Source organism: Lepisma saccharinum, chromosome 1 (genome assembly GCF_977018435.1).
Source record: "Lepisma saccharinum chromosome 1, izLepSacc3.1, whole genome shotgun sequence".
In the NCBI taxonomy this organism is placed as follows: Eukaryota; Metazoa; Arthropoda; class Insecta; order Zygentoma; family Lepismatidae; genus Lepisma; species Lepisma saccharinum.
In genome coordinates, this window is record NC_139229.1 from 195599139 (window position 1) to 195621676 (window position 22538).

The 22538-nt window shown below is 36.2% G+C and overlaps 1 protein-coding gene across 4 annotated transcripts in view; it reads right to left on the reverse strand.

Moving 5' to 3' along the window:
• The window catches only part of LOC145978039 (bridge-like lipid transfer protein family member 3B), a 79527-nt gene that overhangs the window by 15042 nt on the left and 41947 nt on the right, over positions 1-22538 (reverse strand). The window contains exons 9-15 of one of the 4 annotated variants that reach the window (XM_083110439.1): positions 20541-20570; positions 13411-13503; positions 12792-12967; positions 11030-11267; positions 6321-7660; positions 2853-2987; positions 1946-1960 (exon numbers count right to left, since the gene is read on the reverse strand). In XM_083110439.1, the coding sequence (XP_082966565.1) occupies positions 1946-1960; positions 2853-2987; positions 6321-7660; positions 11030-11267; positions 12792-12967; positions 13411-13503; positions 20541-20570 (2027 nt within the window). The remainder of the gene's footprint in view (positions 1-1945; positions 1961-2852; positions 2988-6320; positions 7661-11029; positions 11268-12791; positions 12968-13410; positions 13504-20540; positions 20571-22538) is intronic. The other 3 variants (XM_083110455.1, XM_083110447.1, XM_083110463.1) reach the window with 3 other exon arrangements.

Genomic DNA, 22538 nt, shown 5'->3' on the forward strand with positions numbered 1-22538 from the left:
GCTGGGTGGGTTCCGGAGCCAATTGAACAGGTGGAAAAAATCTCTGTTCTCCCCCACTGGGGATCAAACCTGGGTTTCTCACATTGTAGTCGGAAACCCTTACGACTGAGCTACCGAAGATTCATGTTTATCCATAGAAACAACCACAAAATGGTAATAATTATGTTCTTCAATCTTTCTGGATGATCAGAATTTAACTTGAAATATGTATGGTGGTTACAAGTTTAATATAATTCTAAAAACAGCTACAGACTATTTATAGAAATACTGAATCAAAAGTTATCGATTTTTGTGTGCATCAACACTGGGTTATTTTGCACCAGTCAAATTATGTGGGGTTCAGCCCCTTACCGTAAATAAAATCAACAATTGTCTCAGAGAATTAAAATCTCCTAAGGCTGTAAAGGAGGCACTTAGCACGTATCAGAAGAAATCATATCTCTGGAGATGATTATACTGGCTGTAGGTCCAGGTATCAGAGCCTTATTGGCCTGCAAGACTGGTACTACGTGGAAGTGAGGTTGGCATTTGGGTGCCTTCTCAAAAGATCACTCTTATACCCCACTTGTTACCTGAGCTGGCAGTATTGTAAGGGTATTTGATACTCATTAAAGATTTTCAAAAACAGTCAACTTATACTCCTAATGAAGTTGCACAGTACATTTCTTCATGCAAGAATGTGAAAGGGAAATGTCCTTCGCTTAGTAGCTGTTTCACAAGATTCTGCAGAAATCATTACAGTGAAATGGTTGTCTTCAGCAAACAAAACAATGCATCCATCCATTGTTGTACATGTTGATCAGTATTGATAAAAAAATCCTGTGTTCATGGTTGCCAGCACGTACTCTGCTGTAATTAAGAAATTTTCAAAAAATTCTTTGGGATCAAGGTTTCAAATTAACAGTCACAAGTTGTGAAACATAAAATCGTCAATTTTGGAAATTACAAATTCTTTACATGCAAGAATCCTGTGAGAAAATCAACAAACAATTATGATCATTTCAAATGTGCAGTTCTGCACAAAAAACAAATCACAGAATAAAAACTATTTCCTGTAGAAATTTAGACTTGATTTTGTTCTCCAAAAATCACATTCTTTGGGGAAGGGAAATGTAGTCGTCCTTCCAAAAATACATAATCAGAAGAAAAATAATAATTTTATAAAATCCCACTATTTGGAAAGCTCCTGTGGGCTCCACAATAAACTAAAGTGATTTCTTTATAAAAAATAATTCTAAAATTGAACTCTTACTATCTATAACATTGAAACAAAAAGGTGTTAAATGTAATTGCATTCTCATTTGCTGTATCTGCTGAAGACTGCAGTCTCAAAACACAATTTTGGAGTGTTCAGCCTTGTATACTAGCAGAAATGCCAATGAATCAACAATCAACACACAATTTCAAGCACTCTCTTCTGCTTTCCTCATAAGCAAGAACTAGTAAGAAACAATAATATTTTGTCTTATTGTGTATGAATCTTTAGCCTAACCTTTAGGGTGACAGGCTGGTAGTGTTATTTTCAAGTTTGCAGGTCAGAGTGGAGAAATCATTTTCAATACACACTACTATTAAATCTCACATTAATTCTTAGGATTCAGAAAATTTCCAGTCAATGTAAAAATAAAACTGATAGACTGTTTCTTAATCATGTTTTAGTTTTAAGTACTAATACAGATCAATAGTATACAAACACGCATGGTGGCCAGTAATGCATATAAGCCCTAAGTATTGGGGAAACTTAGTGCAGGTTAAATAAGGTTCTTAGGGGAAAGGAAATCAAGTCCACAACTACTAAACATTCTTATGGAGAAGAAACAAAACAGAAGGAAACTAAACATGGTGGGAATCGTGTGGGTGACATAAGAGGAGAGAAGAATGCTGCTAAACTACAGAAACACTACCAACAAGCAAAACACAATATGCTGATAAAGATTGCCAATACCTTCTTCTTGGCCTGCTATTGTGCCACACAAAAACATTCAGAATAGATGGATGGCATGCAAAAAAGTTGAAAAATATATGTAGTCTACAGGTTCGGCAGGTATCACACTGTAATACACTTAATTAACATATCAAGAAGTGAGCAGCAATAATATGTTACAGTATGAACAACAAGACAGTGGGAAAAATGCAATGAAATGTAACAACATAATACTTTTCATACTAGAGAAAAACATTTGAGCTGCATGTAAAAGTATTAGGAATGTATGCAGTTATACAACTTGTATGAAAAAATAGAATAACATATTGATGATTTTTTTAAAAAAAATAGTAATGTACTTACTACAGTGATTCAAAAAATTAGACCACTTTCTTCTAAGATTATAAGTGAACATTAAGAAAAGTTCTGATACAATGATACATTTTAAAATATGAAAAAGTACAAAAAGCAAGTCATAATTTATCAGCACACATATTTATGGCAACAGCAAATAATTTATGGCAGAAAAAAATGGCAAGACAATTGCATTGTTAAATTGCTATTGGCAAGTGTTATAAAATGTTTGGTTCCAGAAGCATCTAGTACAGAAGTTAGTAACTTTCACTGTGTTCTGCCAAAACTGCCAAAAAAACACTTACATGCCTATGAACACTGACACAAACTCTTCCAATATTTCAAGACTCCCTTATAGCTTCACATTACAAGCACCTGCCAAACTCAATGAAACTCAATTTGTGCCTACGTTATTTACAGGATTAAAAATATGCAGCCTGGTGAATTGCTATCAACAGAACTGAATACAGTATTATGTTAAATTCCTTGAGAAAAACACAGCCAAGTTTTTTAAAAAGAGGATGCATATTGGCATGGAAATTAGGATTGCATTAAACATTAATTTCAATCATACCTGGAACTCATCCCACGGTATGGCACCACATTCTTCTGAACCTATGCTTGAGCATTGCACTTTAAGTGATGAGGAAAGTCCTTCGGATTCATGAATAAACTCAACCTTCTGGAGCTTAAATGTAGCCATAGAAACCTGCAATTAAAGGAAGTCATGTAAGTTAAAACACCAATGAAGAACCACATAATGATGGTATGTTATAGTATTCAAAATTAACATGGCTCTTGTGAAATAGATGATTAATGTTAACACATTCCTGGATGTCAAAGTTCAAATCTTGAAGTCATCCTTACCAGAGGGGGTAGGATTAAAAACAGTTCATAAATCAGTTACAAATATCATCATCCACCTGTTTCCAAACTTGTTTGTAGAATCAACAAATATTTGAATACACTTGCATGCATAATATAATTAGTACATTAAATTTTTCATCTTTTACTAAATCCTCATAATGTTCATTATCCACATTGAACATGAATGTATGTTAAGTAATGCTTGTCAATACACAACACAACATGTAATGTATGTAACTTTCTCTATAATTATTTACTTTTTGTTAAAACACTAAAATAGCACACAAACAGCACGATAAAAAACACTTAGGACTCCTTCACGGAGTCATCTTCAGGGCTGGTCAAGAAAAGACTGAGTAGACGTGGTTGTCGTTACAAACGCCAGTGTCTCAGTCTTTTTTTGACCAGCCCTGAAGATGACTCCGTGAAGGAGTCCTAAGTGTTTTTTATCGTGCTGTTTGTGTGCTATTTTAGTGTTTTAACAAATATGTTGCCGGCATGTGACGTAAGAAGTTTTCTACAATTATTTACTTATTGAACATCTGAAACAATGGGGAAGGGATCTGTGGACAAGATACCAGTATATCCTTTTCTTAGCTGCATGTATTCATCTTCATAGGCAAGTAGAGGTATTTAAACTCAAGGCGTTCACCTCATGCTCAAATTTAACTCATACAAAGTTTAAAACTCTGTGCCTGATCCATTTTTTAGGGATGGTTTCTTGACTGAACCAACTCCCTCTTGTGCAAAATTGCACCTCAAACATGCAGCTTTGCGATTTGTCAATTGATACAATGTTACAATATTCTTGTTATTAACTCAATATTGATCAAACAGGATCTAAAAGTTGATATTGCGCATTGCAATATTGGGGTAGTTCATCTCCAACTTGCAGTTAATTCATTCAGCAATATCATGCATTACAATTCATGTTTCTTGTGTATTGATTGGTGAAACATTTCTCAAGTTGTTTGTTTAAAAATGACTTACTGGAACAAAAAAAAAACAACTTTTCCCCAACTTTATGGACCATTAATTTAATGTGTGCACTACATTTACCTAAGCAGTACAACAAAACTCCTTATTAGTTCAATACAGAATGTGGGGTTCACTTTTTCTAGTAGTTTCCCCTTGACTATAAAGAGGGAGTCTGAAACCTTGTAACAGGCTAATAGTTTTGAAATTGGTTATAAATTACACAAGCTAGCAACACCACTTCATGAAAATGCATAAAAAAAGTCAAAATTTGACATTTTGAACATAGATGATGCTCTCTTACGTTCTCAAAAAGTTAAATGGGAAAGGAGGTATAGTGACATTTTGTTTGATAGGTCTCTCTAATTTCAAGCAAATTTTATGTGGAATACTTTTAGTATGGACATAAGCGTAAATTAGTGGGGGTAATTTTCAGGTTTATTAAAATGTACAATTGGTACTTTTGTTAACCTTCTGGGGCCTGAAGAGAAAGGTAACAAAGAGTAATAATTGTGATTTCACACATGTAACAGTTATTTAGCAAATAACCCCTGAACAATATTTTTATGGAATGGAAAACTTTTTGATTATGTCCCCTCCCCAAAGTTAAGCCCCAAGTTAGATTCTACTCCTCCCTCCCAAACGTTAAGCCCCAAGTTTGATTCTATCCCCAAGTGTTAAGCTCCAAGTTTGACTCCACCCCCAAGTTAAGCCACAAGTTCGATTCTGACCACCACTGAGTATGGGTGACAATTTTGGAATAGGTACCCAAAAATTGTTCATAACAAAAAAACATTATTCTGGATTCAAAATATAGCGTTGTTCTTCTAGTTTACATTTCTACAAGCATTTAAACAAGTTTTTCTTTCATGTCGCAATTTGGGAGAACACACGCTCCCTTCAGCAGACATTTACTTGTAGTTTGATCAATGTTACAGTTATAAAAAGAAGATAAATTTAACAAAAACAAAAAAGAAACAGTTACACAATGAATCTTAACAACTAAAGTAAACTGTGGAATACGGTTCAAACAACGGGATACACAATATAGATTGCTAGCAGAACACACCAGAAAATAAAATATTGGAACTTCTATTATAATTTACATAATTTACCCTGAGCAGTCTTAATTTCTATTTTATGTCTATGCACTGGTCACGTTTGCAAAAAATGCACAAATCATCTGTTTCTCAAATCATGTGATTATGCCAGAATTTACACTGGCTCCCATCATCGTAACATTCATTTCAGATTTGCCTCTCATCACTCCTAACTGATCCGCCCACCCATTATTTGAATACTTTATGGATTTGCTAGATGCAACAGTGATTTAAGTAGTATGTCTACACCTGTTAACAAGTGACTCACTTATGTTATGTACACACAAATAACATGACAGTCAACTATAGTGATTCAGTGATTAGCACTCGCATCACACTAGGGTGACTGAAATCAACGACCATTTCACCAATAATGTCAAGGAAACAAGTACAAGAATAAGTACAGAATAAGAAAAGTGAACAAAGATGAAAAACCTGTTGGAAAAGAGATTTGTCTGTATTTAATTCCACATAAAATTGCAAGATCTATTTCAGGGAAACTGGACTTCAAAATTGTTTTAAAATCTCCAATAATGCAAAATCTGGGAATGTAAAATTTGACACTGGCATATATGCATGTAAAGTAAAAAAAAACTTAAATTGTTTCCCTGTGGCATTGCACCATGCCATGAACGCGTGTGGAGTTACGGCCTCACACTTTCTTGATCACAGCCAAAGGTGGGGGTGATGTGATCAGCACCATGCCCCTGGCTGTTATTACCCCCATTTATATGCATGTAGCAATATTATTTAGCAAAAATATCCATACAAATCTTTCTTGAACAAGGCTCATGTGTTCCCATATTTTTGTCCACAATACAAAAAAATAATAGAATTGTTTTCTGGATATTTACATTTTCCCACATTAGGTTTTATGCTCGAAATTTTAATGAAAATTTCACCTGAGAAAGCCAAATAAAGTAATGAGGAAAAAAAACAATGTCATCAGTAAAAACACTAGTAAACTGCAGCAATAAAAAGCAATGTGTCAGTCATGATATAGTAGTCAAAATGCTGACACATATAATATACAGTATTTCAAAAAGTTATGAAACTTTGTTTTTCACAAGCCAAAAAGAATAGAAAAGGGAAAAACTTACCAAATCTTTTCTTCTGCAAGGACTGGACAGGGACTGTTCACTGGGCGATTCCTCGATAACTTCACTGGCCACTTCTATAGCTAAATTCTGTTTAGAACTATTCACACGAAACATGGCATCGACACACTCACTCTTATCTGCATCCATGTTCACCACCACAAAATTTTCACTGTCAGAACTTGCATCACTTTTAATAGACATCGAATCACTTGCATCATCTGGGCTTGGCTTCAGTGCAGAATCTAATGAGGTCATAAGATTTGAGAATCCCTTCTTCATTGTGCTGAACCCTACGTTAATGTTATTTGGTAGATTCATGGTAGCAAATGATGTAGATGATTGGGGAAGTGATGAGCCAGGCTTTGAACTGTCAGGCTCTATATTTTTCACGGCAGGTAGTCCATTTGCAGCTGGTTTGGTGCAATTTACAGCACTTACACTCATTGGAATATCAGCTAAATGAGAAGAGAGGTGGTCACCTAGATTATCAAATGAACCACTCTTCCTCTGCTTCTCCGTAGTTCCAAAATCTTTGGAAAAAGTTGGAGATGTCCACCCAGCTTCGTAATGATCATACTGCTCTATCTCGTGAACGTCTGTTAAGCTAGATGTATCTGGCAACATTGATTCTACATCTCCACCGGATGACTCCTTGCCAGGGGTCTGTGATGGCATTATGAAGGTAACATCCAGTTGAGGGATCAAAGCACCCATGCAAATTTTACTGTCACTTTCATCCTTCAGAATTCTATTCGAATCCAACGTTAAAATAGTTGTAACTTCAGAAATGTCTTCTAGCATCCGCAACAGAAATAAATATTGATAATGATTTATTTGAAGACTGACTAGACTGGATATGTAAGCTAAAACATGAACATCAGCTGCTCCTGAATCACTGTTCTCGACACCATTTACGCTGCATCCTTCGCTGCTCGCTTCGTCGTCTGTGCTGTAGTAATTCAACAGTACTTTCCGATGAGGTCTTTCAGTCTGCTCTGTTGGAGCTCCTGGATTAAATATGGAAGACTGTTCACTAACACTGGATTCATTTGGCTTTGGACTGTAAGTTACACATTTAGAAAACTCTGCAGTTTGCTTGAACTGGCTTTCGCCACTGAGAAATTTTAAATATACCCACAACGTTAGAGGAAATGCATCTAAAAAAGGAACAGGTTTATTGTGTGTAGCACTAACACCAAAAAAGTCTGCCCAGACAGGATCTAGATGCACAAACCACATGTCTTTGGCTTCTACCCACAACATTTCCCGATAGAGGCTCTTCACTATTTCAGACAGAGAATGACTAGTAAACTCTGGTGGCGGCCTTGCATTATCAGTGGCTGAAAAGACAAACAAAAAAATGAATTAGTTACTTACTCCAGATCATAAAAAATGTTTTATTAGATTAATACTTTTATTGAGGAAAAAGTAACAAATACCAAGTTGTTGCGCATATAAAAATTCTCCATAACTCAGCCAAACAACACTATTCTCAGCAAAACACCAAAAAGTACTACAGTACAGTCCCCATTATCCAATGTTCCATATAAACTGAGGGAGAAAGAAAGCAAAAAAACACTTCACTGCATTGGAGGCAGCAATGCACTATATAGAACAGCAGCCAGAGGCAACACCTACCGGCAATCTATGTGACATTGCGATGACCTGAAGAAGAAGACACTTTACCATTTCCACAAGTGTAACTTCAATATTGTTTAACTATTTTTTTCCCCAACATCATTGCTAATACTGTATTGAGAAACATACGTACACTCCTGTTCAGATAAAGTAGCGCATACTTAAACCATCCAACCTTATAAAATGTGCAACTTTATGTGAACAGCAGTGTACAATATTCAAAACAATACTGTATAGTCCAATTTTTCACTTACAGTACTTTTTGTAATATTGTATTTTCTTTTGCCTCTTCTGATATTTCCTAGATTATTAGTTACAGTCAAAGTTTTTTTGTAATTCAAGGTTCTGTCCACCTAGAATTTTCAAACTCTACTGTAAACATTTTTGGGTAAAGATTCTCATGTAAACTCAAATTTGCTAGCTTGTTGTTTCCATTCAAATGAATAAACGTAAAATATTAGTAGTACTTCCATTAAACATAAAAATGTCCATACCTTATACTCCTCTCATGCTCATAATCAATTATATGCAAGGGCAGTTACAGACTCATCCTGTGTATGCTTTCCTTTAAACTTACGAGTTTTCATTGATTCTCATGATAAAATACGAAGGTGATTCAAATGAAAACCTTAAAAGTGCAATAAAATTCTGAAAAGTTGTACGTTTGATTTGTAAGTTGGCAGGAGTTATCCTTGTAGTTGAAAGAATGACCAACAGGTGGAAACATGATGCTGCAACACTGAAGAAGAAGCAGTGTCAGTGCAAAGATGGCCACCTCATTGTCGACATGCACCGCGTTAGAAGCGATCTGTGATGCATTTTTTGAGTAGTGAACCACTTGAAATTCATCGCAGAATGAAAGTGATTCATGTGTGCCCTGCACCAAGTATAAAAATAGTGTATAAAGTTTAAAAGCGGCGTAACTTCTGTGGAGGACACCCCGCGACCGGGCCAGGCACACCGCATAGTGACGAACGAAAACATCGCCACAGTGGAAGGCCTTGTGAAGGAAAACAGGCATATTACTGTGAAGGAAATAGCCGCCATTTTGGATTTTAGTGTTGGTTCAGCACACAATATGGACCATGATGTGCTGCGATTCAATAAAGTGTCGGCGAGATGGGTGCCACATCAGTTTACTGCTGAATTGAGAGACCGTCGCGTAGATGACTGTGATGAACTTTTGCGTTGTTTCCAGGTCGAAGTTGATGTGTTTCTGGAAAGAATTGTTACAGGAGATGAAACCTGGGTGCACTATCACCAACCTGAAACAAAAAGATCGAGCAAGGAATGACACCATAGCTCATCGCCAAAACCCAAAAAATTCTGCACCCAACCATCAGCAGGAAAAGTCATACTCACTCTCTTCTTAGACGTGAATGGGGTAATTTTTGAACATGGAAAAGGGAGTAACCATGACTAGTACTTCTTATGCCGATTTGCTCCAAAATCACCTTCACCCTGCAATCAGGAGTAAACAACGAGAACTTCTGCCTTCAGGTGTATTGTTACTGCATGACAATGCCAGACTGCATACTGCTCATTTAACGGTTGCAACAATCCAGGATACGAAATTTAAATGTCTTACACACCCACCTGATTCATCAGACCTCGGCCTCAGTGACTTTCATGTTTTCGGATGGCTCAAAGAGGCAATAGGAGGCAAGCATTTCCGAAGCGATGAAGAGGTGAAAACCACGGTGCACGAGTTGCTACAGTCACATCCAAAAGAATTCTTCTCACGAGGTATCCATGCACGTCATGGGAACTACTTCGAAAAGTGATGTATGTATAATTTTTCTGTATTTCCTCATTTGCCTCATAAAAAATAATTAAGGTTTTCATTTGAATCACCCTCCTAGTACTTAAGGATTGTGTCATGTGGAACATTTCAGTCCCTTCTTTTAACTGATTAAATCCAAAAATAAAAACATTGAAACAAGAAAGTTTTATCTTCTTTGCATTCATGCTGTTCAACTTTAAACTGTACGGAGAGCTATTCCACAATAGATTATGATATTCTTACCAATTCCTGCAGACAATGACACTTGATTATTCTGTTCCTGACAGAGGCATTGTTCATAATATCAAAGTAGAGAACATGTAATATGCCAGTGTTGTTTCATTAACTCTCCATCATCTTTAGACATAATGCAAACCTTGCATTGAACAAGATTTTTCCCATGTAAAGTTTGGAAAATTTCCTTTCACATCAAGTGCTCAAATTCAGTGTAGCCAGTAATAGTTCATGTTCATGAAATGTCAGGACATTAATGCATTTTATGCTGTTATTTGCATATTATATTGACGATAATAAAAAATACGGGAATATTTTGGACTGGTATGGTGTGGTTTTATTATATTAACATTGGCAAATGCATTGATTTTGCACAAGTAAGGTTTCATGTATTGATAATAGCAATGCAGACTATCATTACTATTAATACAACTGCTGCTGTCAAGTGTGCCACTGTCAGTACTAGTACTGCTAGTATTAGTCCATCACACATCGTAAACACATTTGCAGACTACAACTCAAACCCAAAGACTGAAGAACACATCAGAAGTTCAACACTTGGTGAAATAAAAGGGCAATTCCCAAATTGCACAAAAAATACAATGGTATCTATCTATGATACTAAATCAATCTATTTTTAAAGTTATGAGCTGGCCTCTGTGTAAGAGGGTTAACATCACATGCCACAAAGCCAGAGATCCCAGGTTCAAACCCTTCTCAGGCATGGATGTATAATTTATGTAATCGTTTGTCACATTACAAATTTCATCAGTTCATTCTTCATATTCGCTGTTGTCAAGAGATAGAAAAGCAACATACAATAACACCAAAACAGAAATTAAAATTATGAATAGTATTCACTTTTTCCGTGAAGCTGTTTTTCGTAGTTCTATTAATTTCAGTACAAGTTCCAACAAGGATGGTGGTAGTGGTCACCAAAATTTTTACAACTACAAAAAATAGCTTCATGAAAAAAGTAAGTACTAAGGTTCTCTGTATTTAACACTACAGCATCTCTGATTTCCCAAATTATGAAACTTGGTGATATATTTACCTTCTACATGTCTAAGAAATTTCTCAACTACTACATGGCAGTCTGCTTCCAATGATGGGAAATCTGAACCAAAGAAGAGTTCCCCCTGCTGGAAGCATTCTAAGCATTTGGCTAAATCTGCACGAGATCCTGAATCCAAGGTCCTGACATTAGTTATTAATGCCCGTGATGTTTGAAAGTGAAGTGATCGGGGACGGTCACGTTGATTAGGGTAGTCGCCACAATTCTCAAAAATAATCTATGAAGAAAAGTACAATTAAAAAGCATGAGAAAAATCAAGAAACACTCAACGTTATATAATCAAAACTGTAATAATAACAGTCATTCTAGTACTCACATCGCAAACCAGTATGAATGCTTCAACTCAGTCACGATATAGTAGAGATTATTTGTATAAAAATATTGTGTGCCAGAATTGCAATAAATCACTAGGATTTTTATATTAGTATTTTTAATACAAATCATATTGGCTCAAGATGTTAGTCGTATTTTGAGTTCAATCAATATTTGGAATTGATGTTATACACTTGCAATTACATACTATTCACATCAATAGATTACAATATTTCAAATATCTATGAGAACACAAATAAAAAATTCTGGTTAGTATGATAATATCTAAAAATATTCAAGGACAATTGTCCACACATGTACCTTTTAAATATTTCCAAATTTTTAAATGCACCTGAGTTCATCATCACGGTAGGGAAGAGGATTAAATGCACATGGATGAAAATTTTATTAAAAGTTATAACTTTTACCTTGTTTTAACCCATGATCATTTAATCTTCCTTGTCTGAAGAACTCAGGTGTATTTGAAAATTTGGAAATATTTAATTTGTAACTTTCTAGAAAATAATTGTACGTTTATACATTTTTATGTTGTTAACAACATGTGGTATATGAATTTACCTTTTTTATGACAATACAAGATGCAATATTCAGTGAATATTAAAAATTAACTGATCAGAAAGAGGACATACTGAAAGAATATAAAGCAGTATTGTCTTTCAGTAGTGTATACAAAAACTTCTACTTTTAAATAATGTAAAATTAAACTGTTACTGATAACCAATATAAAACTGCAAATGTTCCATGACGAACATGAAGGGTCATTAAATATATAACAGGTGACTGCAATAGGTTTTGCATTAGAAAAATAAACTGATATTTAATTTACAAAAAAGCAGCATGTATGTATTATTCCTTAATAAATATAACAAAAGGCAGACTGCACTAAAATGTAAGCCATAGATGCATCACATTAGTAAAAAATATAGAATTTTGCCAATAAACTGACACACCTACATCACTGATACTGATAAGAGGATATAAAATATTAGCAAGAACCGAGTACAGCTGGAGGCAAAAGTAATAGTAGTCAAATTGTCCAGTTCCATTCACTTTCTTTTATGCAATGCAAGGTTCTAGAATTATCCCTCCCCTCTGCCCAAAAATATACACTAATGAAGTGGAGGATAATGTTTTCTCCAGCATCACGGGGATCAAAATGAGTGCAACAATTGCGGAAAAAGTGACATTGTTCCTGGCCCATTTCAAGGCTTGGACCTAAGGTGACGCAGAAAGGAAAGGTGACTTGGAAAGGTGCCAGTACAATTCCTTTCATTAAAAGGCCAAAGAAAAATAAGAATGTAAATAACAATGGACAATTTGTCACTATTTGCCACCAGCACAGAACAGCATCTTGCTCGCTATCCACAGGGAACAAATTGCTCATTTTTTTTTTTTTATTCCAACTTACCCTTGGCATTATTGCTTCTACCTTAACATCAACGTAGATCATGGGAGGTGATGATGGATTTTTAGCTGCAAGTGACTGGTGCAAATTCAGTCCAAAGGAGTTCAGCCAGAGTATTGAATGAATATCAAAGAATATCTGAATAGGATTCACCTGCACATAAAATTTTGGTGGTGGCACTACCAGGAAAAGAATGAAAAATGTTAATATTTTTTGACAACGTTTGTACATGCACATAACACTGATTTTATCAACTTTTCAGATATCATAAGCTCTCTTTTATCATGCTAGAAATTAAATAATACAATTAAAACTATAATCACTTTTCAATTAAGTCTGAAGCAAAAGAAAAGCAGCTATCTAAGGAAACATTAGTTCACTCACATTCCTTATTTTAACTTTCATAAATGATATCAAACAGTTTCCCTTATTCTAATAATATCAAGTCAAACATCGTTAAGATTTGAAGAGCCTATTTTACATTGAGCTTATTAATTTATAAGAAAAATGATTCACATTATAAGTACCTTCTCAAACATCTACTTTACAATGTAACTGTAATGAATATTCAATATCTTTCATACTAATGAATATAACTCTGGAAAAAATGTGCAAGACTTACAAGGAAAAGGCATGTCCCCTGGATAGTAGTAGTAAGTGAATTCAGCATGAAGAACAGTCAATTCCTCCGGAAGAGAAAAGCGTGCCTTGTCACCTTCGAAGAAAAATAAACTAATAAGTAATTGTCAAAATTTATAATTTAATTTTAAAAAATCATGGCTAAAAATTCATACAATGCCAAATTATGTTTGTAGAGAATGTAACCATATTTTCAGAGCAGAATAAATAGGACAAATAGAAGCTACATGCATAATACGCCTAAACCTGGCGATCAATATATCATTTAGTGTTTACAGTAAATATTAAAGGCATTTGTCCATATTGCAATAGGCATTATGGCTGACAATACAAGCAAAAATACCTTGCATGATGTCTTTTATTAATTTTGTCCAAGTTTCAGTACTATGAAGGAGAGTCTTCCGATGTTCCTCCTGTTCATGAAGGTATGTGAGCAGAGGGAGAGGGTTAAAACTTTTTTCCATGCAAGTATGCACCACTGTGTAATGCAAGTCATGCTTCACTGGATACGAAAAGCACTGGGCAGGTAGGCCTCCTGCAGGGTATGTGAACTTTTAGTGTATGTATGTGTATGAGAACAAGTTTTAAGCCCCTTCCTTCATATATCTTCATCAACAAGGGAACCAAAAGAAGAAATTCATTCCTAGTGTCAAACATCACCACAGAATGTGCATTCTGCTTTTATTCTCACATAAAGAGGTTAGGACAACAATGAACAAAGTCTGCCACATGATACAAAGCTGTGATAGTAAACTTCTTTGAATCTTGGGGGTACGAAGCATGTGAGGGAGAAGAATAAAGTGTATGAACTTATTGAAGATTCGGTGAAAATGGTAACTCAATCAGAGATCAGATCTGAGCCCTTAGTATTCCATACCAATGCTTTGCCAACAGACCTGCCAAGCCTACTCAACGAAGCCATTTTCCTACAAGTAGAAAATGCGAAACCAACAACAGTCACAAGGAAATGGAGAAGGCCAGCGAGCACTCCCATGCAGTGCAAGGTTCCCACCTGCATACTGCACAAGCATTAGCGATGAAGCCTTCTCCCTCACTCCCTACCTCTCTATTCCTCTTACAACACTCCAGTATTGCAACTCACATGTATACAAGTGTAACATTACAAGCTTTTGGACCTTTGTAATTGTTACACGTACGCATTCGTACGGAATTAGAACTTATTTGTTTTTCCAACTAAGTTCTCGTATCCGCTCTTAGATGGGCATTGTGTCAGGACATTGTTGCCCTCTAGCGGAATTAATTTAAACTAACTTCCTCCTCCCCCTCCCCCTTTTTTTCTGACCATCACGATCGGAAGCAAATAGTAGTTCGTTCGCAGCCGTCACCAGAACACATAGTTCAGAAGTACCTTCCGGTGCAGCAGTCCTCGTGCACGCCTCACCAGCCAGGGAAGACGGGAGCCTTCCTCGTCGCCGAGTCCTCTGCTACCATGTGCAACCAGTTAACCGCAGATGTTGGGTACCCGTGTGGTTAAAAAAGAGGAACATTAAAACAGGCGACCAGGAGCTTAAGGTAAATTAGAGACTATATACCGTATCCCGCTGTTCGTCCTACGAGAGGGTCTGTTACGAACTCAACCTTAATGTCTGAAAATTGGCGAGACTTTGTGCGTGAAATCGACTGGCTGCATTCAACCTTTTCTTTTTGTGTCAGTGAAATTTGACTTAACCCAACACAGCAAATAAGTATTGAACCTAATTGATTCGTCCGAGCGAAAATAAGAACTGAAATTTGATAATAATGGGCTGCACAATTTAATCCATTTTTGGGTCGTCCTTTTTCGAATCACTTGCTCAAGAAAGCGTGAGGAGTTTATCTTCATATACCTGACTTACCGTACTTCTTGATTTGAATTTTTAGTCCCTTTGCCTTGCTCAAAATTCGATAAAAATGGGGAACAAATGACCTTAGTATACCTATACCTATCAGTAGCATCAATCCCGTGCACGAAGGTTTAATGTGTTAAATAGGACCTATGATAACCAATCAACACTACTATTGAAAGATACTGAATTATTTATACTCTTAGTGTATTTTCCTTTTTGACCAATAATTGGTTCCTATAGGAGATCTGTTGTAAATCTATATTTAATGTTAATGTTGGATCAGAGTTTATGAATGTTAAGACTGTTTCAAGAACGGGGATTTATTGTGCCTATGATTGAATATGAAAACGTTTGCTGTGCAACGTTGGGCCAATGTAACTAATAAGGGTACGATGGTACTTTTGTTTGGAAGGATGCCGTTGGCGGCATAGTTGTTAAAATTGTGTTAAAATTGATTACGCGTTATACGCCGTAATATAGAAAAGGAAATTGTTAAAGTTAAAGAATTGGATTATAATTAATTAATTGATTCCTTAGTATGTCCCTCTAGCGAATGTCGTTGAATGCAAACTAAGAATAGTCTTTTTTTTAATCTGTTTATAAAATACAAATAAGAAAATTTGCGTCACGAAAATTGAATGAGAATAACAAGGCCGTTGCACTTGGCGTTGGCACGTTTTGTGACTTGTAAGCATTCTGCAGATGATAGTTGGTATAACATTAACACGCATACATATACGTGCATTTTGGTATGGGAAGATAATTGCGTGAGGTGGCTACGTAATCTGAAATCTCTCAAAAATAATTAACATTGTTCTTTTTCAGGATTAAACTAGAACGGAATCCTTTGGATAAGCCCCGTTCTTCGGGATTCTAATAATAATAATTAGAACCTAACGCGACCTCCTTGTTAGTGGAGTAGTTCTTAGAACTCGCGCGTTGCAAGGACGTCGCGTTACTTTGATTTTGTATCGCTTGCGCGGGTAATAAGTGTCGATATGGGTATCCCTTTTCGCGCTTCCTTTATGTCAACTAGTAATTCTGGGTAAATCGACACAGGCCCTAAACAGGCGTTACACAAGAGTGATCTTCCACAATTACAGCAGATTGACAATGCATAAACTTTGGTTGATTTATTGATTTGATTTACTTTACTTTGTGTTTCTGCCAGTTTGGATATTTATGACGATGGGGATGAAAGGTGATGAGGTGAGATGAAGTACATGAAGAGACAATCACAAACATATATGGGCAGCACACAACACACGTCCCATAGAGGATTATACTGGCGATGGGTCCAGATGCAAGAGCCTTGGTAGTCTGCAAAATGAAGTTATTGTATTTATTTAACATTGCTTTTGTGCCACTTTTTTCTCTTTGCGATGATGAGGATGAGTGATGATTAGATGATATGCTTGGCCCTTAATTAAATGTGTAGTAGTATGGTATATGCTGCCGCAAATGATGTCTCACTTTAAACCCAATGCTCTTTCTTTTGTACTTATTGCTTCACCTTTATGGTTAACTCTTTGCACCTGTAATCATTTCCCATAAACTTGGCTTCTTTCTTGCATGCAAATTGAATATATTTTACTTGCATTTTTTTAGAAAAAATGATTTAACATGGTAATGTATATTTCTAAGATTTGATATAGATAGGAGTGTATTTGAAATTTGTTTGTAAATTTTATGTAAATTGTATCTTATGTAAATAAAATATATAATGGGCATAAACAGACATATGCAATGCTGTAAGTCCAATCAATATATTGATGATGATCATCAAAACAAGACAAAGAAAGTTCGTAAATTTATTGCAGTTGGAAACTTTGTCAAGCATCCTAATAACGATTTTTGTTCCGCCAAATATAGTGCACTTCAAAAAATTACTTGGTGACATGGCAAGGCAACATTGGTTATTTTCTAAAAATAATCATGTGAACAGCAAGGAAGTAGTGCAACTTAGTAATATTGCCTGACTTGTCCTTAGAAAAATAACATTGCGAGTTCTATGCGTGCGGGAAGGTCTCAGTGTTCTCCGAGCTTGTTTTCAAAGCACCAGCAAGGACAGCCTTTGAAAAGGGGAGAGAAACAGATTCTACTCAATATTTATGTAACGTTCTGTCAGTGGTATCCTGAGAAACCAGTAAAAGAAGTGGTTAACTTGGTATCCCAGTGCAGGGCTGTGTCAGTGTCTGCAGTTTTAAGGGCTATGAAAGAGAATGACCGGGAAAGTAACAATGTATGCTGCTGCATATTTGTCTGATGTTTTAAGAGCGGGTTCTCACATTCAGAGGCTCTTATATAAAATAAATAGGTGCGGCGAACTATAAGTGTAACAGCAGATGAATGCGGTCATGAATCAGCTTACACGGAGTGATACATCGAATCGGTGAGACTGTTTGTTTACAGAAGGTCTCAGGGTTGGTGATTTACACTTTAGCTATTCAAATTTCAACACATTGTTCAAATATTTTCTCAGTACGAAGATTTAAATTTTCTCTCCCTTCCTTGTTGAAAATATAGTGCTAAATGCAATGCCCCATGCACATTGAATCCTGCTATGAAGGCACATATACGAGAACGTGGAGGCAGGGCCCCATACATTGTAAGTGTCATCCATTTTTGTAGAGGTGATGTGATCAGCACCAAACACTGTGCACCTTTATTAACTAGAGTTGTTCCTAAGTACCCATTTGAGGTTGAGTGAACCACAGAGCCACTATATACAGGGACTACTTCTTCCATTGACATTACAGATGGGGAGGGCCAAGGCTTCCTTCAAGAGTTTCTCCCATCCATCACGATTAGCGACTCTTTTCTTACAGTTTCTAGACCCTGCTCTTGCTGCGTCTTCTTCAATACCCTCTTCCCAATGTACTTCAGACCTTCCTCTTAAGAGTTGTCCACCTGGCATAGTTAATAACACTTTCTTGCAGGATCACTTTCATTCAGCCAGATGACATGGTCAGCCCATTTGATTCTACTGAGCTTTATAAACTTTACCAAATCAGAATCACCAAAAAGGTGGTACAGTTTATCATTAGTTCTTCGGCACCACCTTGCTTCATCCAAAACCGCACCATAGATTTTTTTGAAGGATCTTCCGTTCAAAACCCCAAACCGTGCTTCAGATGATTTGAACAGCATGTTCCATACACTAGAACTGGTCTTATCAAGATCTTGTTTTGGTCTTTCTAGACAAAACTCTTGATTTCATGCGATTTATGAGACTACAGAAACACCTATTAGCTAGGGTGAGACGAGCATTTATTTCCAAAGATCTGTCATAATTCCGACCACAGGTTACACACCAATTGGTAAAATTTTTGAATTGACACATTCCCAAATCATGTATTTTAATAATAAAACATGTAGTACAGCATATTGTATGAATATAATGGCATAGCGTTTCACCCAAATGGATGTGAACTCAGGCAAGAAGCTGTGCACTGTCATATTTTACTAATCCTCTCACTTCTCTATGATAAAAAACTCACTCGTCACTTCTTTGCTTCATTTTGGAGGAAGGTGTTAAGAATCACTTGGCAGTTAAATTTATTTTCCCTATCTACATGCATTTACAAGCTTTTACCTTAACAGGTACAATAAACATAAACAGTAAATGAAAAATGTATTATATAGCACCAAAGCTAGCTTTGAAATTCTCTAAAAAGAAAAATACAATTTTAGCACACATTTCTGCCACATCCACAATTGACATACCGGGAGAGGGGCCTTGAAAACAAATTAATAAACCAATCTGTGATGATTTGGGCAGCTCGGGAGTAAAACTTCAAAACCCATAAAGTATGAAACCGAGAAAAAGGCAAGTAAAAGTTCGAATTACACTGTGGCTTCTGGGTTACCCAGATGTTCCTGTGTCTAGCTATCAGCGGCTACTGAAGGAACTTCGTTCACTATTGTACAGCAACTGAAGACTGCATCCAATGCAAACTCAATTTTGAAGGGAGTGTGGGTTATCAAGTTTTATTACCGAGCCGCTAATTTATCCATGTCTTCCTAAACTATATATTTTAAGTTCATTCTTTTCTTTGCATTTCAGGGTGCATACCAAAAGAACAATTAAAAAACTATTGACTTCTTCTTGATCTCTTCTTCGCTTTTCTTAACCTTTCTTTATTCGACCCCTACTTAGGTAAAGTTGGAAATTAGTCATTATAAACATAAATATTTATTTAATAAAAACAAAACACTACCAAAAGGGCACTTAAGATGAAAACTTAAGAAAAACTTAAGATGTATTTAGACTTGCTATATCTATTAAACTGCATTTGGCAGGCTAGCGAGGCTCTGGCATCTGGACTCACAGCCAGTAAAATCTTATGTGGGGCTTGTGTTGTCATCCCTGTTTTTGTGTTTGTCCCTCCATCCCATCATTCCTCTTCTTCATGATTAGCCAAAAAAGGCAGAAAAGTGAAGTAAAAACTAAATCAATCAATCAGTCATCGTGATACCAAAAATTTTGACTACAAGTGTAATTTCTTGACTTTTAATTGACTTCATGACCTATTTGTTGATTTCTTTACTTTCTCTTGACTTGCATAACTTTTACTTTTACCATCACTTTTCTGTATTTACGCTAATTGTAAGATTGAGGATGAATGATAATTAGATGAAGAGACATTCAGAAGGGAACATCCAGGCCCTGACCGAGACTCGATCCTAGAAATCGTGTTGAGTTATTGACTCAACCACTTGATATGTTCCACCATGGAGGTGGTGATAAACCTGTTCTGTTCTTAACATCCTTTTTATGACACCAAACACCAAGTTACAGTGAAGAAATGCATGTCCTCATATGAGCAAGAACAAGACTTGAAGCCAACTGTTGAGTGTTGAAAGGGCAACAGCCCTTGTCTTTAGGGCCTATGTACACTCAATCTGTCCTTCACTTCCATGTTTGCAACATTAGGCATCTGTAATTTGGGGTCCTTTCTGTGCAGAAAGATGCATAAACCCTCAGATTCACAATCTATGCATAAACTTTAAATTCTTATCTTTAAAAAAAAATGTCTCTCAGGTTCTTTCTGAAATCAATTATTCATATATAGAGAGGAGATGAAAGGACAACAAATTACAAACTTACTGAAATATTATTTTCACATTTAAAGCGCCAGCTTTCTATACTTCTTTCTACAAACTGAACTACGGTACATAAGCCAAATACAGTGAATGAACATGTTACAAAACTACTTCATGCATCATACACTGCGCTAGACTCTAACTGACAAGCACTTGATACCTGGTGTCTTCTGTTTCTTCCTGTGTTGGGCTATGGAAGTGAAAGAAAAGTGTTCCTTATAGATCATAACAATCATTACAAAAACTAATGTTTTATATGAAATTGCTACTTCTAACGTTTGCAAAAAACTTCACTGTTTGGCAACACTGTCACATCTTAACTGCTGGTACAGATTTTGTGTATTTTAGGCATGTACTTTCATTTTTGTGCATACTTAAATTCCAATTATATATTTGTTTAAAATAGTGTTTGGATTTTAGTACTTTATCAAATAGTTGGTAACAGAAGAATTAGCAAAAGTGTTGCCACATATTTTGATTTGACATGGCATTGGTAATTTATTATTTGCAAGAAAACAGTACTGAAATTCTAGCAGTTTTCATTGCCAGCTTCTCAAGTTAAATACTGAATAAAATGAACTATGAAGGAATAAAAGCCACTAATGAAAGGGTTCTTATAAAGAATTTTACATATATTTCAATGGTTTAGGAAATATAAGTGTGCATTAATACACCAAACAGGTAGAACAAGTAGCATTCATGTGCAACCAGATGTCCACATGATACATCACATGTTACATCACAGCGAATTGGAAGTATGAAGATATCGAACTATTGGGGAAAAAGTAGGATTTACAAACCAAGCTTCATTTTGCAAGATTCCACTCATTTTTCCAAAGCAAATTCTCTAATTTTTCCACGTTTTCTAGTGATTTTCAAATGAATTTCCAAACCATTATTTGACCAATCTGTAGTATTATAAAATAAAAAATAACAGCCCATGAGGGGCAGGGCCTACCTACAGACTGCCGGGCTCACTTCCACCTGCTGAGGTGGGAGATAATCCAACCAGTTACGCGGTCATGATGAACCCACACTCATTGTTGTAGGTTTCTGTGACCAGGTTACGCTACTCATTCATAGCTTCAAATTTCCTCACAATGGTTGGGCGGCCACCGATCCCAAACACAGGCCGAAATCTCAGAAGAAAGTTTATCATGCTTTCCCCCAGGAGATTCAAACCTGTACACCTCACATAGCCGGAGTCAAAAGCATGATGCCTTGCACCACACGGCCAGTGTGGGACCTGTAGTGTTATATAACAACTATATTTCCATCATATTTCTTTGGGGAGGGGGGGGAGAACATATTAAAGCAATGGTTTTGGTTGTATGATTGTACTTGCTTACAAATGCCTAATGCTAACAAATATTTAATATTTCCAGGATTTCTTTTTATGAAATTTGCCAACTTTTTCATCTCAATGTCAGAAGTTCAAGCTGGGTCTCTCCGATGGCTCAGCGTTAACATCGTCTCCTTGAAATCAAGATGTAGGCATGTACATTAGGGAACGTTATTTGGGAACTTCTATCACACCAAATGCATCAACAACTTTTAATAACTCCACTTTTCCAGTCCCCTCCCCTACCACACCAAAAAAGCCCCCTCAATTTACATGATCCTCCGACACTAAAGCCTATGCATGCAAGAAGCCTTAGTCAACCAGGGTTATCCCCCTCATCTTCCTTGACAAAACATTGCTAGTGCAGATTCCTACATCCAAAAAAAAAAATCACTCCTTCCCCATTTCTACATAGCGATCCTCACAATAAGGATATTTTTCTAGACAAATCTAAGGTTTTTGTTCTTCTACCTCTCCCAACCTCTACAGATCACCCAACTGGCCCAATGTGCAAGACTTGCTTCATTTTCATCACCTTTTTCGCCCTATGCATTCAAAAGGCTTTGGGGTAACTTCACCCTCCACCACAAGAGAACCTGTCATTGCTATTTCTCTAACTTTATAAACAACATTTGCCACACTTTGACCTTCCCTGAGCTTCAGAATAAAGAACCACCACTCCTCCACTCCAATTTTACTGTAAACACCCATACCATGTTCAATGACTGTTTCAACCTAGTGGTTGTTTATGACCTAAATCTATCCACTAACATCTCTATCACCTAAACCTATCCACTGACACCTCTTTCAGGAAGT